Source organism: Cheilinus undulatus, linkage group 3 (assembly GCF_018320785.1).
Source record: "Cheilinus undulatus linkage group 3, ASM1832078v1, whole genome shotgun sequence".
Lineage (NCBI taxonomy): Eukaryota > Metazoa > Chordata > Actinopteri > Labriformes > Labridae > Cheilinus > Cheilinus undulatus.
Window position 1 is genome coordinate 23574507 of NC_054867.1, and position 12397 is coordinate 23586903.

The 12397-nt window shown below is 39.5% G+C and overlaps 1 protein-coding gene across 3 annotated transcripts in view; it reads left to right on the forward strand.

The window, feature by feature from the left end:
• The window catches only part of LOC121505094 (vitamin D3 receptor B), a 32498-nt gene extending 24687 nt beyond the window's left edge, over positions 1 to 7811 (forward strand). For all 3 annotated transcript variants that reach the window (XM_041780226.1, XM_041780227.1, XM_041780228.1), the window contains 2 exons: positions 1648 to 1764; positions 2328 to 7811. In XM_041780226.1, the coding sequence (XP_041636160.1) occupies positions 1648 to 1764; positions 2328 to 2581 (371 nt within the window). In that variant the 3' untranslated portion in view covers positions 2582 to 7811. The remainder of the gene's footprint in view (positions 1 to 1647; positions 1765 to 2327) is intronic.
• The last annotated feature ends 4586 nt before the right edge of the window (positions 7812 to 12397 follow it).

Genomic DNA, 12397 nt, shown 5'->3' on the forward strand with positions numbered 1-12397 from the left:
TGATCAGATCATTAGTGTGGGAGTACAGATAAGGTTACTGGCTGAAGCCTGTGCACACACCCATAGGAAAAAGTATGCTAAAGCACGGTTTTCTGCTAAACCAGTCTTACATATCTACAGAAGCCCCTGTGGGCATTGCTTTCATTTGCCTTTCAAACAAGACCCCTCTGACGGGGATCAACCAAAGAATGTCACTCCTGACCTGCTCACCACACAAAACAACCACTGTATGCACCGGGAGAAGTGTGTGTTCCTCACAGAAATTTGTACTTCTCTTAAAATATCTCCAGAACTCTGCATGAACATGACCAGAATACTAATTTATGCCTTTTCTTGTACAAGTTTAGCTTAAGATTATTGAAAAAGTAGGGCTGTCAGCATGAATGCAATGTTCCATAATATGCGCATTAATTTTTTTATTACAATAATCAGAGCTTTATTGTCCTGTTAAGCACATTGTGGTTAAGCCACTGCAGTGTCTCCTTGCACCTTAATGTCACATTTCAGTTTTAAAAAATCTCACAGAGCTCGGTCTGCAAGTCAAAGGTCATCTGCACCTTATGATATCAAACATATCACTTTTCTGTTTTTTCCTTTTTGATTGACAACATGTAAATTACAACTAAAAGATAGTTTAAAAAGAACAAAAACCACCAATGAACAGCAATTCAAGAGAAAAACAACAGTAATTTTCATCTGCAAATACTTAACAAATAACAGACACTTTGTAATAATTATTTATAATGGTATCTCTTGAGAATCATTTCTTTATGCTTCTTTTAAACAAATTGAATTGGAACTCTGTTTTTAATCCATAGCATGTTTTTTTGATGACTGAGTTTATGCCATTATCTTTAATCTGCTATGAAATTGTTATTGTCTTTCAAAATCAAAGCAGGTCTTTATCCAAACAGGAAGTAATTAAGAGAAATATTGTCTAGGTTATAATTGTAGAAACTCTAAGATTAACTGCAGTTTTATGAGTTTTAACTGTTTGTTAGCCCTATAAAAAAGTTAAACTTGCTTTTAGATACTTTTTAAATTCATTTGACATATTATATTACATCATCAGTTTATTAGTAAGAAACTTTTGTATCATGGCTGTTAAACTTAATGCTGTGTACCATCAAAGTGACCGTTTCCATGTAGATCAAAGTGGTAAGTTTAAATACTCCAATAAATTTTAGTAGATGCTTTTTGAAGTCAGTGTTATAAGGAGGAGTCTGCCAAGTGCATCAGTGCTTAAAAGCAGAGTGTAAAAGACTAACTCCTCAATAAAATTATAAAAACAAATTTTCTATTAGAATTTAAGAAATAAATGTATATTATTTGTATGATATTTGATTTACACCGTGTCATAAAAACTCCCCCTCCCCATGACAAATGGCGTTAACAATAATTTGAATTCATATTTGCTGATTAAAAAACATTTCCAGCCATTAGTTCTTGGTGAAAACAAACCTAAAGAATGCACAGCATGCAGGAAGAAATCCTCTCCAGAGATGATTCCAACAGGCGGAGTGAAATATTAATGAGAAAGAGGGATGCTAACGTTCCCTGGAGGGCCTTTCCTCTGTGAAATACAGTACGCAGCTGATTCTCTCTGTGTGCTGCACGGACAGTAATGATGTGTTGCGTCCTTTTTAGCGGGCCACACTCTGGAGCTGCTGGAGCCGTTGGTGAAGTTCCAGGTGGGTTTGAAGAAGCTCAACCTGCACGAGGAGGAACATGTGCTGCTGATGGCCATCTGCCTGCTTTCTCCAGGTACTGCTGGTCTGAGTGTGTGGAGGAGGGAATATATAGAGGGTCAGCAGCATGAATTGTTTATGTGTCGTCTTGTTTGTCTTTACTTCAACATATATAACAGGTTCATCAGTGTTCTTATTGTTGCAGAGTTTTAGCATGAGTATGGGAAGCATTGTTGCCATCTGTCTCTTATCATAAATCACAGTTAGAAGCAGAACTCGGTTACTTTATGCATTTTTCTGAATACACAGTGTGTGTTATATATTTACAGGATATACAGAATATATATTATACATGTAGTTATGCAAGCAAGCATGTGTAACTAAGTGGATATTTGCATGCCTTTGTATACATGTGGAACCTCATTAACAATGCATGGATGTGCACTCCTTGTTCTAAAATTAGAGCACCACCTGACCAGAATGGTAGAAATACATCACACACAGAGATCATGTGATAATTGTTGATTTACAACAGGACAAATATTTTCAAATGCTTTTCCTGATTTCTCTGTTTCAGCATCTGATTTCTCTTGCCTTTTTACTTGCTCAATAATCATAAATCCTCCGCTCCTCTTGCAGACCGCCCAGGTGTTCAGGATCACGCACGGATCGAAGCTCTCCAGGACCGGCTGTCAGAGACCCTGCAGGCCTACATCCAGCTCCACCACCCGGGTGGTCGACTGCTATACGCCAAGATGATCCAGAAGCTGGCCGACCTACGCAGCCTCAACGAGGAGCACTCCAAACAGTACCGCTCGCTCTCCTTCCAGCCAGAGCACAGCATGCAGCTGACCCCGCTGGTGTTGGAGGTGTTCGGCAGCGAAGTCTCCTAAAGGCTCAGTGGTGGAGACGCGGCAGGAGACGAGACCCCTGGTGGTGGAAAAACACGAAGGGAGAGAGCTGAGGATGTGCTGGATGGACCAAATTGGAGGTGTGGAGGATGAAGTGAGTGGAGGAGAGAAAGTGATGTGTGTTTGTGTGCGCGCGTGTGTCTTGTCTAATTAAGTCTATCTCAGCATAAAGGCCAAGGTTGTATGGAGAGCAAGCAGATGTTTAGAGATGCAGTAAACAAGGAGACTTCATGAAATACAAATCCAGCTCTACATACAACCTTTCTACGTACAGTGTTTTTGTCTGTATTTAAATCAACCAACAGCTGCTTCAGATGCCAGGACATTTTCTGTGTACACATGATGTGTACACACCAACACAACAAACATACTCAGTCATTCATTTAGCCATTCAGTTGAGCTACCTCTTGGTTTTACTGGGGTTGTTTTATATTTACATCACCTGTGAAACTCTAACTTTTACATGGAACAATTTAGATACAGTACAGACAACATTTCAGTTTACCGGTGCAAAAGCAGTGCCTGCACAAACTCTGAATTTTATGATATTTGTCTATTTTATGTTGTTTTTTTGTTTTGTTTTATTTTTCATCTGCTTCTCTCCAAGGCAGCATATGTATATGACTGTGTATACAAATCAAACACATGCCTTTCACCTTTCACCAAAGGTATGGTCAAACTACTTTCTCAAAAAGCTTCCAGTACCTAAAAATAACCTTGCTGCTGCTCCACGGCTCGTTTCACGCATGCGGCCGCTCAGCATGTGAGCAAGTTGTGTGGCTGGCTTTGCAGCCAATGAAGGAAAATGTCATTATTTAGGATAACTGCAGAGTGCAGAACTTAAGTCTGTAATTTAGTGAGGTTTTTGACAGGAGTTTGGGGTGTCTGCTTTGAGGTGAGAATTAGCCACTAAATGTGTTAGCTACTTTTACACTGCTAACTGCCAATCAAACAGAGCCTGCATTATGGCTTGTTTCTCCCTTTTGGAAATTGTTTCTCATTCTTCTCTCTGTTTCTCTCACTCTCTCTCTCTCTTTATTTTCCTGTAAATAGTTTATTACTACCACATGTATCCTAAGCACTGTTATACCACCTTTACTTAAGCTTATGTATTGTTATACAGTATCTATATTATCACAGATTTTAAAGGGCTAAGATGCCAAATCTAACTGGAATAGTAAACTGAGGCCAAAGCAAGGGGCCTGTCTTGTTTATATATAGCTGCATACCATACTTGGAATTGGCATAGCTGTGGATGTAATTTCATTGGATCCTTTTTCGTTTTCTACGTCTGTTCACCTTTAACAAACAATTCCATGAATTGTTCCTCCTCAGTACACCGTGAGCTCGGTGGGCGCAGAGCTTTGGGAAGCTGCTTCAGACCTCCACAGATATCACACCCTTTCGTTTCTGACAGGGACGTGGATTTCTCTAGAATGTCTGAGGGCCTGATTGTGTTGGTGGTGCGCACCTCCACACCCAGGCCCCGTTCTGATTGATGATGTATGCTGCGCAGCCCTCTAGTGGCTGCATTGTGTAAATACCAGATATATATATATATATATATATATATATATATATATATATATATGAAAATATGTAATATGTCCGCCGCTGTACATAGGGCTACATAGATATTTCTCAAGACAAATTTTTCTGAAAAATATATGCAAATTCAATATAGACCCTTTTTTCGGTTGAGTCACTATCACTACGTTCTAAGACACTATGCTCTTTGTTTGGCTTTGATAATGTTTATTTCTGGTGAGAATGAGTTTGAATTGGCCTGAACAGGGATTGATTGTGCATTTCACTGTCAGATTATGTGTTTGGTGGTGGATTGTGTATTTTTCCTAATATTCGTGTTCAATCTCAGAAAGAAGACAAGCTAAATACACCATGCTGCTCTCTAATATAAGCCATATACATCACAAAGCTAGTAACACAGCTGATACATTACAGCCCATCCAGAGCCATGGGTTTGCTCATTCTGTAAACACATTTCATTAATCCATGGCTTTTGGGAGATAAGCTAGTATATGATTGGATCTTGTGTTTCTCTGCTGTCATCTTTGGCTTCTGCTTCATCAGAAAGCATATAAACCAAACTGCCAAGAGAATATAAATGCTCATGTTAGAGGTCAGTGAAGCATGTGGGATTATGGTAAAAAAAAAATTTGATGTCTTTTATATTAAGACAGTAACCTAAATTAAAGCAAGTCAAACAGACGATTTCAGGTGAGAACCACCCTGGCTAAAATGACGTCTTTGAGTGAAACAATTCAATTTGTGTCTTCTATTTGCTGTGAAAGGAATGGTCCTATGATTGATTCCTTTGACTCCCTCATTCTAGGCCAGGTTAGTGTGAGGCGGCCCAGGAGAGTGTATGTTTGTCATTGAACAGATTTGTGAGATGTTGTGAAAGTTGTTGCTTCAATTTGTTCAGCCCATGTTGGGTCTATTTAACCCAGCATAAAGTATATAGTCCATTTCTGTCACTGTGGCTTTTTTCCAACATTTCACCGGTCACTGTGACTCTGTGCATGCTTTCAGTCGGGATGTACACAACGTAAATAATTCACACAGCACAGATAGTAGAATAATTTTTGGATTTTCACATAATCACAACAAGTTTTCCTATGAGAGTCATAAGGACTATGTTGTGTATATTTATAATTCCAAGTGTCCCACAAATGTCCCTGCTGTGATAGAACTTCAAGGAGTTGAGGCTTGAGTGTCTTTAGGCAGTACCACTCATATGTATAGTATGTCAGTATGATGAGGGGTATGATGTGCTTGGTTACTGAACACTGACTTTTGAAGTTTTTGAAAAGTCTCCATGTTGATTTTTTTTCTCTCTGAATACATACTTCTGTATGTAGATATGGGTTTGATTTTATTTTTTGTTCGATTTGTTTATGAGATAGAGATGCAGTGTTGTTTGTGTATGTTAAATACAGTGGGAGGTTTGGTGAACATGTAAGTGCCACAGGGAGAGTTCCCTCTACACAAGAACAGGGTAAAAGAGGAGTTAAACTTGGGAATTGGAAACTGAACAGGAAACGTTTTGTGGATGCATCATTGAACTACACCTCTGAATCAGGGGAGTTCTTATTTTAGACTTTTTAGGAAAACGGGGTTTGTGACCGTTTTAATTTCCCCACCTGATAAACCGTATACAACACAGTTAAATATACATATGATGCATCCCTGGAGTCTCCTGTTTGGTTTCACCATGGTAGGCTGCTCAGAATCCGTAAGTTTTGAACTCTGCATTGTGGTTGTTAAAATACTGGAACTTGAAAACCATCATTGCGTCTAAGGAAGCCCACCTTATCTTACACAGATCCATCTTTGGGAGATTTCCTGATGACATGAAAAAACACAACACAGTAACAATGCCTGCAATATCCAACTTATGGTACACTATCACCAGCAAGCTTTACAGAATATCATGTTAGACATTTTTGAAGATTTTTGTATAACTTGTTGCCAATACAAATCCTGTCTGTACAAACATGTAAGATATACTCATCCATAGAAAACAGTAGGCCATCTCCCATGCGAAGGCTTTCAAGTCTGTCTTTTATTTTTTGTTCTTCCCATTAGGACAGGGATTGTAATGGAATCAACTTAATGTAGTTCTTACAAAAAGGAGTGTCCACAATGGATGTACACCATAATCTACCTAAAAAACCTACCTCTTTTAGCTCAGATTTTTTGCTTTAGCATTAAGCATTTGCCTCTGTTTTTACTTTTGTAATATTTGTATTCATGTTGGTATTTATTGCTGTCTAATGAGTCATACTTCAATGATTACCTCAGAGATATCTCACAGATTTGGGAGAGTCCAGCTAATGAAGTCATTCATAGTTTTTTTTTTTTTTTTTTTTTTTTGTACAGTTTATTTTTCTTTTCAGACTTAGCATTGCCTTTTTTAACGCACAAAATACCAGGAGTGTTTTTAATATAGTGCCTGCACTCTGACCAACGGGGCTCAGACTGGCTAGGGGGAAGGCTGCATTCGCTCCAGCTAAAAGGCGTCCTTTTCAGCATCTTTTGCTCTGTTGAGAGGTAACTTCAGCAACAACTACATCTTATGTTGTTGATTTTTTTTTTTCTGAACTTTACCTTCAGAGTTCCTCAGAGCAAACTGGAAAGGAGGATTTTTCAGAGTGAATCCAGTTTTAAAGAAGGAACAGCCTGAAAGACTTTGCGGCAGTGGGGGAAAAGAGGTGTTTGCGCTCCGCTTGGTACTGACAGCATGGTCTTTGCTCTGTAGTATGCCATCCTTTCCTTTTTCCCTGCTACTTTCCCCGTCATTTCCTCCCCCTCTTCCTCCTTACCTTTTTCTGTGTCTTCACCTCTCCTTCTGTCCTAAAGTCTGCTCTTGCACCTTCATCATTCCCTGCCGATGTTTGGTCTAATGTAGGAGAAGTGAAATCCTCAGTATCCATGCAATGCTGCTTTTTTTATCTTGAGCACCGCCAAGTTGTGAGTGACTGACACTACGTAACAATAAAGGCATCGTCCAAAATGTCGCCCCCTTGGGGTGCGACAAGCCTCAATGACAGATTGTGTCTTTTGAAATGAACACAACTTAGTGGTGCTTATCAGGGGAATAAACTTCCCTTCAGATCCTAGTATAATTTTTAACAGAGCAACTACTCACTTTGGTGAATTTAAATCAAGTTTTTATTATTTTTCATGTCAAACTGCTTCAGGTAAACACTGAATGAAATAAGAGAGGTTTTTTTTTATTGATCAGTGAGTACTGAGGAACGATGTCGCCATGGTCACCTCTGCCCTGAGCTGTGCGCCATAGTCAGACCATTTTAAATGCAGGGAGGATGTTAACGAAGCTGGCTTCAGATGCTGTCTGAGAGTGAGATCAGCCTCTAATCTAGGACTCTGTCAGCCGTGTGTATCGATCGTATTTGAGGAATAAATTTTGAATTTGGTGTTGAATTCTTACCCTGCATTGTGAACCCAAATTGTGCCACATTCAATTAAAAATGCCTGAACCAACAAAAGCACTTAATGTAATGTTTGTAACACTTGCTTACTTATGAATCTACTAGCCATAAACTGCCTGTGTTGGTCAGCATGATATGGCTTCAATTATCAAGAAAATTTATCTTTTTGTCTCATTTTTTTCAAAGATCTTCTTTTTTTCTATTATAAATTGGTGTTTATGTAATGTTATTTTTGTCAGATGTTTTGCAAATCAAAAATAAACAGTTGTACATAGCAGTGGGCTTTTGTGTGTTATTCAACATTTATACACTGATCCTACTTTCAAATGTGACATTTAACGCTTGAATTCTGTTGGCTTATTCATCTTTCCTGATAACATAGTATTTATGTTCCTCTGAAGTTTTAACTGAGTGTTAGAATGAGGTAGAATGGTGATTTCAGTGACTTTGAACATGGCTTGGTTGTTTGGGCCAGATGTGTTGGTCTGAGTATTTTATAAACTGCTGGGGCCCACTTCATAAAGTAGGTTAAGTGAAAACCTTGAGTCTGTTAACCCTGAAATGAGGAAAAACTCATACATTTCTGTTTCAGAGAAGGAGGAAACGAGGGAGGGAGGGTTTCACAGGAAGAGTGATCTTAAAGGGGACATATTATGCAAAAGTCACTTTTTCAGGCTTTTCTAACAAAAACATGTGCCCCTGGCCTGTCCACAATCCCCTCAAATACCAGAAAAATTCATCCCCTTCCACCCTCTCTTTCTCCACCTTTCAGAAAATGTGTCCTGAAACAAGCCTTTCTCAGATTTTACCCTCATGACCTCACATGGGGAATAAGCACCCGCTCCTAGGCATGGTTGGCCCTCCCCACTTGGAAGAAAGTTCCACCCTCATGTGCTGATCTTCCTCTCAGCTGCCAGCTGAGATGCTGGATAGCTCAGTGGGTTACCCTGCTGTGTTTAGTCTGGGAGATTGATGGTTCAAATCCCAGTCTGGTCCTTAACTCTGGATAAAAGTGTCTGTAATATTGTAATACCAGGAGTGCCACATTATTTCTGGAGAGGGGTGTGGTCAGGGGCGGAGTCAGACAGCTCATTAACATTTAAAGACACAGACAGAAACGGCTCATTCTGAGCAGGACTGAAACAGAGGGGGTTTTAGCCATGCAAAAATCCTATACTAGAGTGTTTTTTCAGCAACATACTTCACAGGCATGTTTTGGGGACCTCTGACACCAATATAAACTTATCTTAAAAGGGCAAAATATGTCCGCTTTAAGCTCTGAGTCAGTTATTGTAATAACAGAGTCTGTAAAGCTAACCTGGTCAGTAGCAGGCTTTCTTCAATAACCCTGCAGTTTCCCCCTGTCTCCTCCCTGTGACAGAGCCAGAACCACAGTTTTATTTCTGCATTCTTTCATTCAGTCCTCATCAGGCTCTTTATTCACATTTATTCTTAAAAAAAAAAATCATGTTTTATATGAATATAAAAACACTAGACTATACTAAAGATAGATTATTATATTGAACATCACCTGCTTTGTCAAAGAGCATAGGTGACAGGGCTGCATTGCTCCACGTGAAGGAACATTTATGATGAAAATGTCAATTTAATAAGGCTGAATTAATGAACAAAACAGAATGTAGATGAGAGAGTAGCCTATTTTTTGTATAAAACCAAGATTGTGTTGAGGATACGACTAGTGCACAAGCCTTGCTGGTTTCCCTTGACGTGCAACAAGGACACCTTACAGTTTCCGACACATCAACCCAATAAAAATAGACTAAAAGATCATTCACGTAGGTATGTGTATACTAATGCATGATGTTTACCTTTGGAGTGGAGCAAGCTTAGGATAGTTTTGGATGTGGTATTTTTCAATTTTCTTATGATGCAGCCTGATGCAAGAGACGAAAAAAATCATTTTATTTTCCTTAATCTATACTCAGTACCCCATCATGACAAAGTTTCCACACCTTAGTGGAGTCCACCTGTGGTAAATTAAAATGATTGGACATGGTTTGGAAAGCTCACTCTGTCTAAAGAAGGCCTCACAGCTGATAACGCATATCAGAGCGAAAACCAAGCCACAAGGTCAAAGGAACTGGTGGCAGAGCCCAGTGACAAGATTGTTGCAAGGCACAGATCTGGAGAAGGCTACAAAAACAATTCTGCTGACACTGAAGGTTCCCAAGAGCACAGTGGACTCCATGATTCTCAAATGGAAGTTTGGCACAACCAGGACTCTTCCAAGAGCTGGTCACCCAGCCAAACTGAGCATCCAGGGGAGAAGGGCCTAAGAGGTGAGCAAAAAACCTAATGGTCACACTGACTGAGCTCCAGAGATCCTGTGTGGAGATTGGACAAAGTTCCAGAAGGACAACCATCGCTGCAGCCCTCCACTGATCAAGGCTTTATGGCAGAGTGGCGAGGCAGAAGCCTCTACTTAGTGCAAAACACATGAAAGCTCACTGACTAAAAAGCAAAGAGAGAGGAAAGAGGATTTGGAAATGGGTCTACTATATAGAGACAGAAAAATTAGTGGGTATACTCCACATACCTGTGTACACCCTGCTCTACACCACTGACTGTAGTTCAAAAGTATACATGTTTTATATTCTCTGTCACCTTTGGTTCAGGAAATGTTTTATTTTGAAAATCCAATCAATAAAATCTTTGTCCTGGGTTTTATTCTTAAATACATGCATGCTGTTTATTTCATTTTTTTCTACATTTTTTAGAATAGATGATATTTTTATATCATGTTGTCCACCAGAGGGTGCTGTCCCTCAGGATATGAGTCTATGCTCACTTCTGACCTAATGACCTCTCTGGTACAACACTGAGGTCAGACAGAGGCAGTTAGAATAATTAACGTTGAACTGTATGTCCTCATCACTGAGCCGTGGTCTGTGGAGGGAGACAAAAGTTCCAGTGAGGACACACACGCACACAGCAGGCTTGTACACAGATATATCTGGCACATGTGCAACATGTCAGAAGAGATCACCTCAGCTCACCTCTCCCTGGCGGGTCAGGCACGGAACAAGATTACACAAGTGTTGATGTGCAGGAGGAACAAATACAAAGTTATCAGAGAGATCCAGTCATTCTTCGACAGTTAATTGTCAGCCCTGGTACGAAGCAGAAGCACTTCTTTTGACTGCTGATAAGGATTCACTCGTGCGGTCTGCTGAGCCGTTGCGTCTGTGCAGGAGGTCGGATGAAGGAAAGAGGGGCTCTGGTTGCAGCAACATCCTTAAGGTGAGGGCTCTTCAGCTGCATTATCTCACAACAGAGCAAGCAGACACTGAACAGCCTGTACTTTTCCTCAGTGGACATATTACTGGCTGCACCTTGCCTTCTATAGATAATAAGAAAAGCTTTTAACAGTTTGTGCATTATTTACATGTGTGAAAATGTGCATTTCTAGGTCAACATAGTTGATATGGAATAAGGCCAAACTCTGCTCTGAACTCATTCAACTGTCAGTGATTTGTGCTTTTTATGCATCCAACTAACTATAACACATTGTATAATGGTTGGTTCTGACCAAGCAATCTGATTGGACAAGAGACATCTCATGAGTAAAATCACTGGGACTTTCCCTAATATGTAACCTTTCCCTTCCAGCCAGAAGATCTTAGTAATTTTAAATTCCTGTTATAGCTGACAGTGTTTTTCTTTATCAATTCATCTCATACCCTCAGACTCTAGTTTCACTGGGTTCGTGGTCTTGGTATCAGGACTTGATCTTGTATAGCAGTTTTAAAGTTGCCTATCCTCTCATCTATTCTCTCCAAAATGACACACTAATGACAAAAGCTGCTGTGCAAAGTGCCTGACAGTATTAACTACTCTTTGCGTACATACAGTATCTACACATTGACATGCCACTGATGCAGCAGTAGGAGCAATTTGTAGTTAAGTGTTGTGTTGTTCAAAGATATCCACATATTACTGCAGGAGCAGGGGATCGAGCTCTGCCCTATGGTTAAAAGACGGCCGACTCTACCTACCATGCTGCGGCATGATATGAGCAAAAATGGGACTAGTTAATACTCAGACTCGGTAGCTCAGTGGTTGAGTTGATAATCAGCCATCACTGCAACTGGAAGGTCGGGGTTTGATGTCCATCTCCTGCTCCCACTGTTAAGTCAGTGGTGTGTGAAAGCATGTGACTGGGCAGAGATGGTTTTAGTACTTTGGAGGCTCCACGTAAACACTATAAGACCTTGTTCTGTTTAACTTAAAGCAATCATAGCAAGTAAACAATATCTTTTAAAGCACCTCTTTTCAGGTAAAGAAGAATTACAGCAAAGACATTATGAAATTTAAGCACCCAAATACTCAAAAGTCTTTTTTGAACACTTTTTAGAAGAGCATCATAACTCAAATCCACCATGTCTAGATGTAGACTTATTCAACTTGTCTTTTGACCCAGTGTAACTTATATAATTATATGCTTATTACCGGTGCAGTGTCCATTCTTCTGCCAAAATTCACAGTTTTTTTTTTCATTTATCCTCATTTTACCTCAGTAATCCACCAATTCATTGTCTCAATACATCAACAGGGATCCATCTAACTGTAATAAGCTTGATATAAAGATAAATTGGAACTTATGGTGATTTAGACCTTCCAGTTTGCTATTCATTCATTATTTAAATCTAACTCTATTTGATGCTGTGTTCACTCTTTGCATCCAAAATATTGTCACCAAAAATGTATCAGCATTATTGCTTATTAATCTCATTCCCTTGGATAACAAAGCTGTTTTCCTGTGGTAATGTTTTAATTTCTTCAGATCTCAAGAAAAAAAATG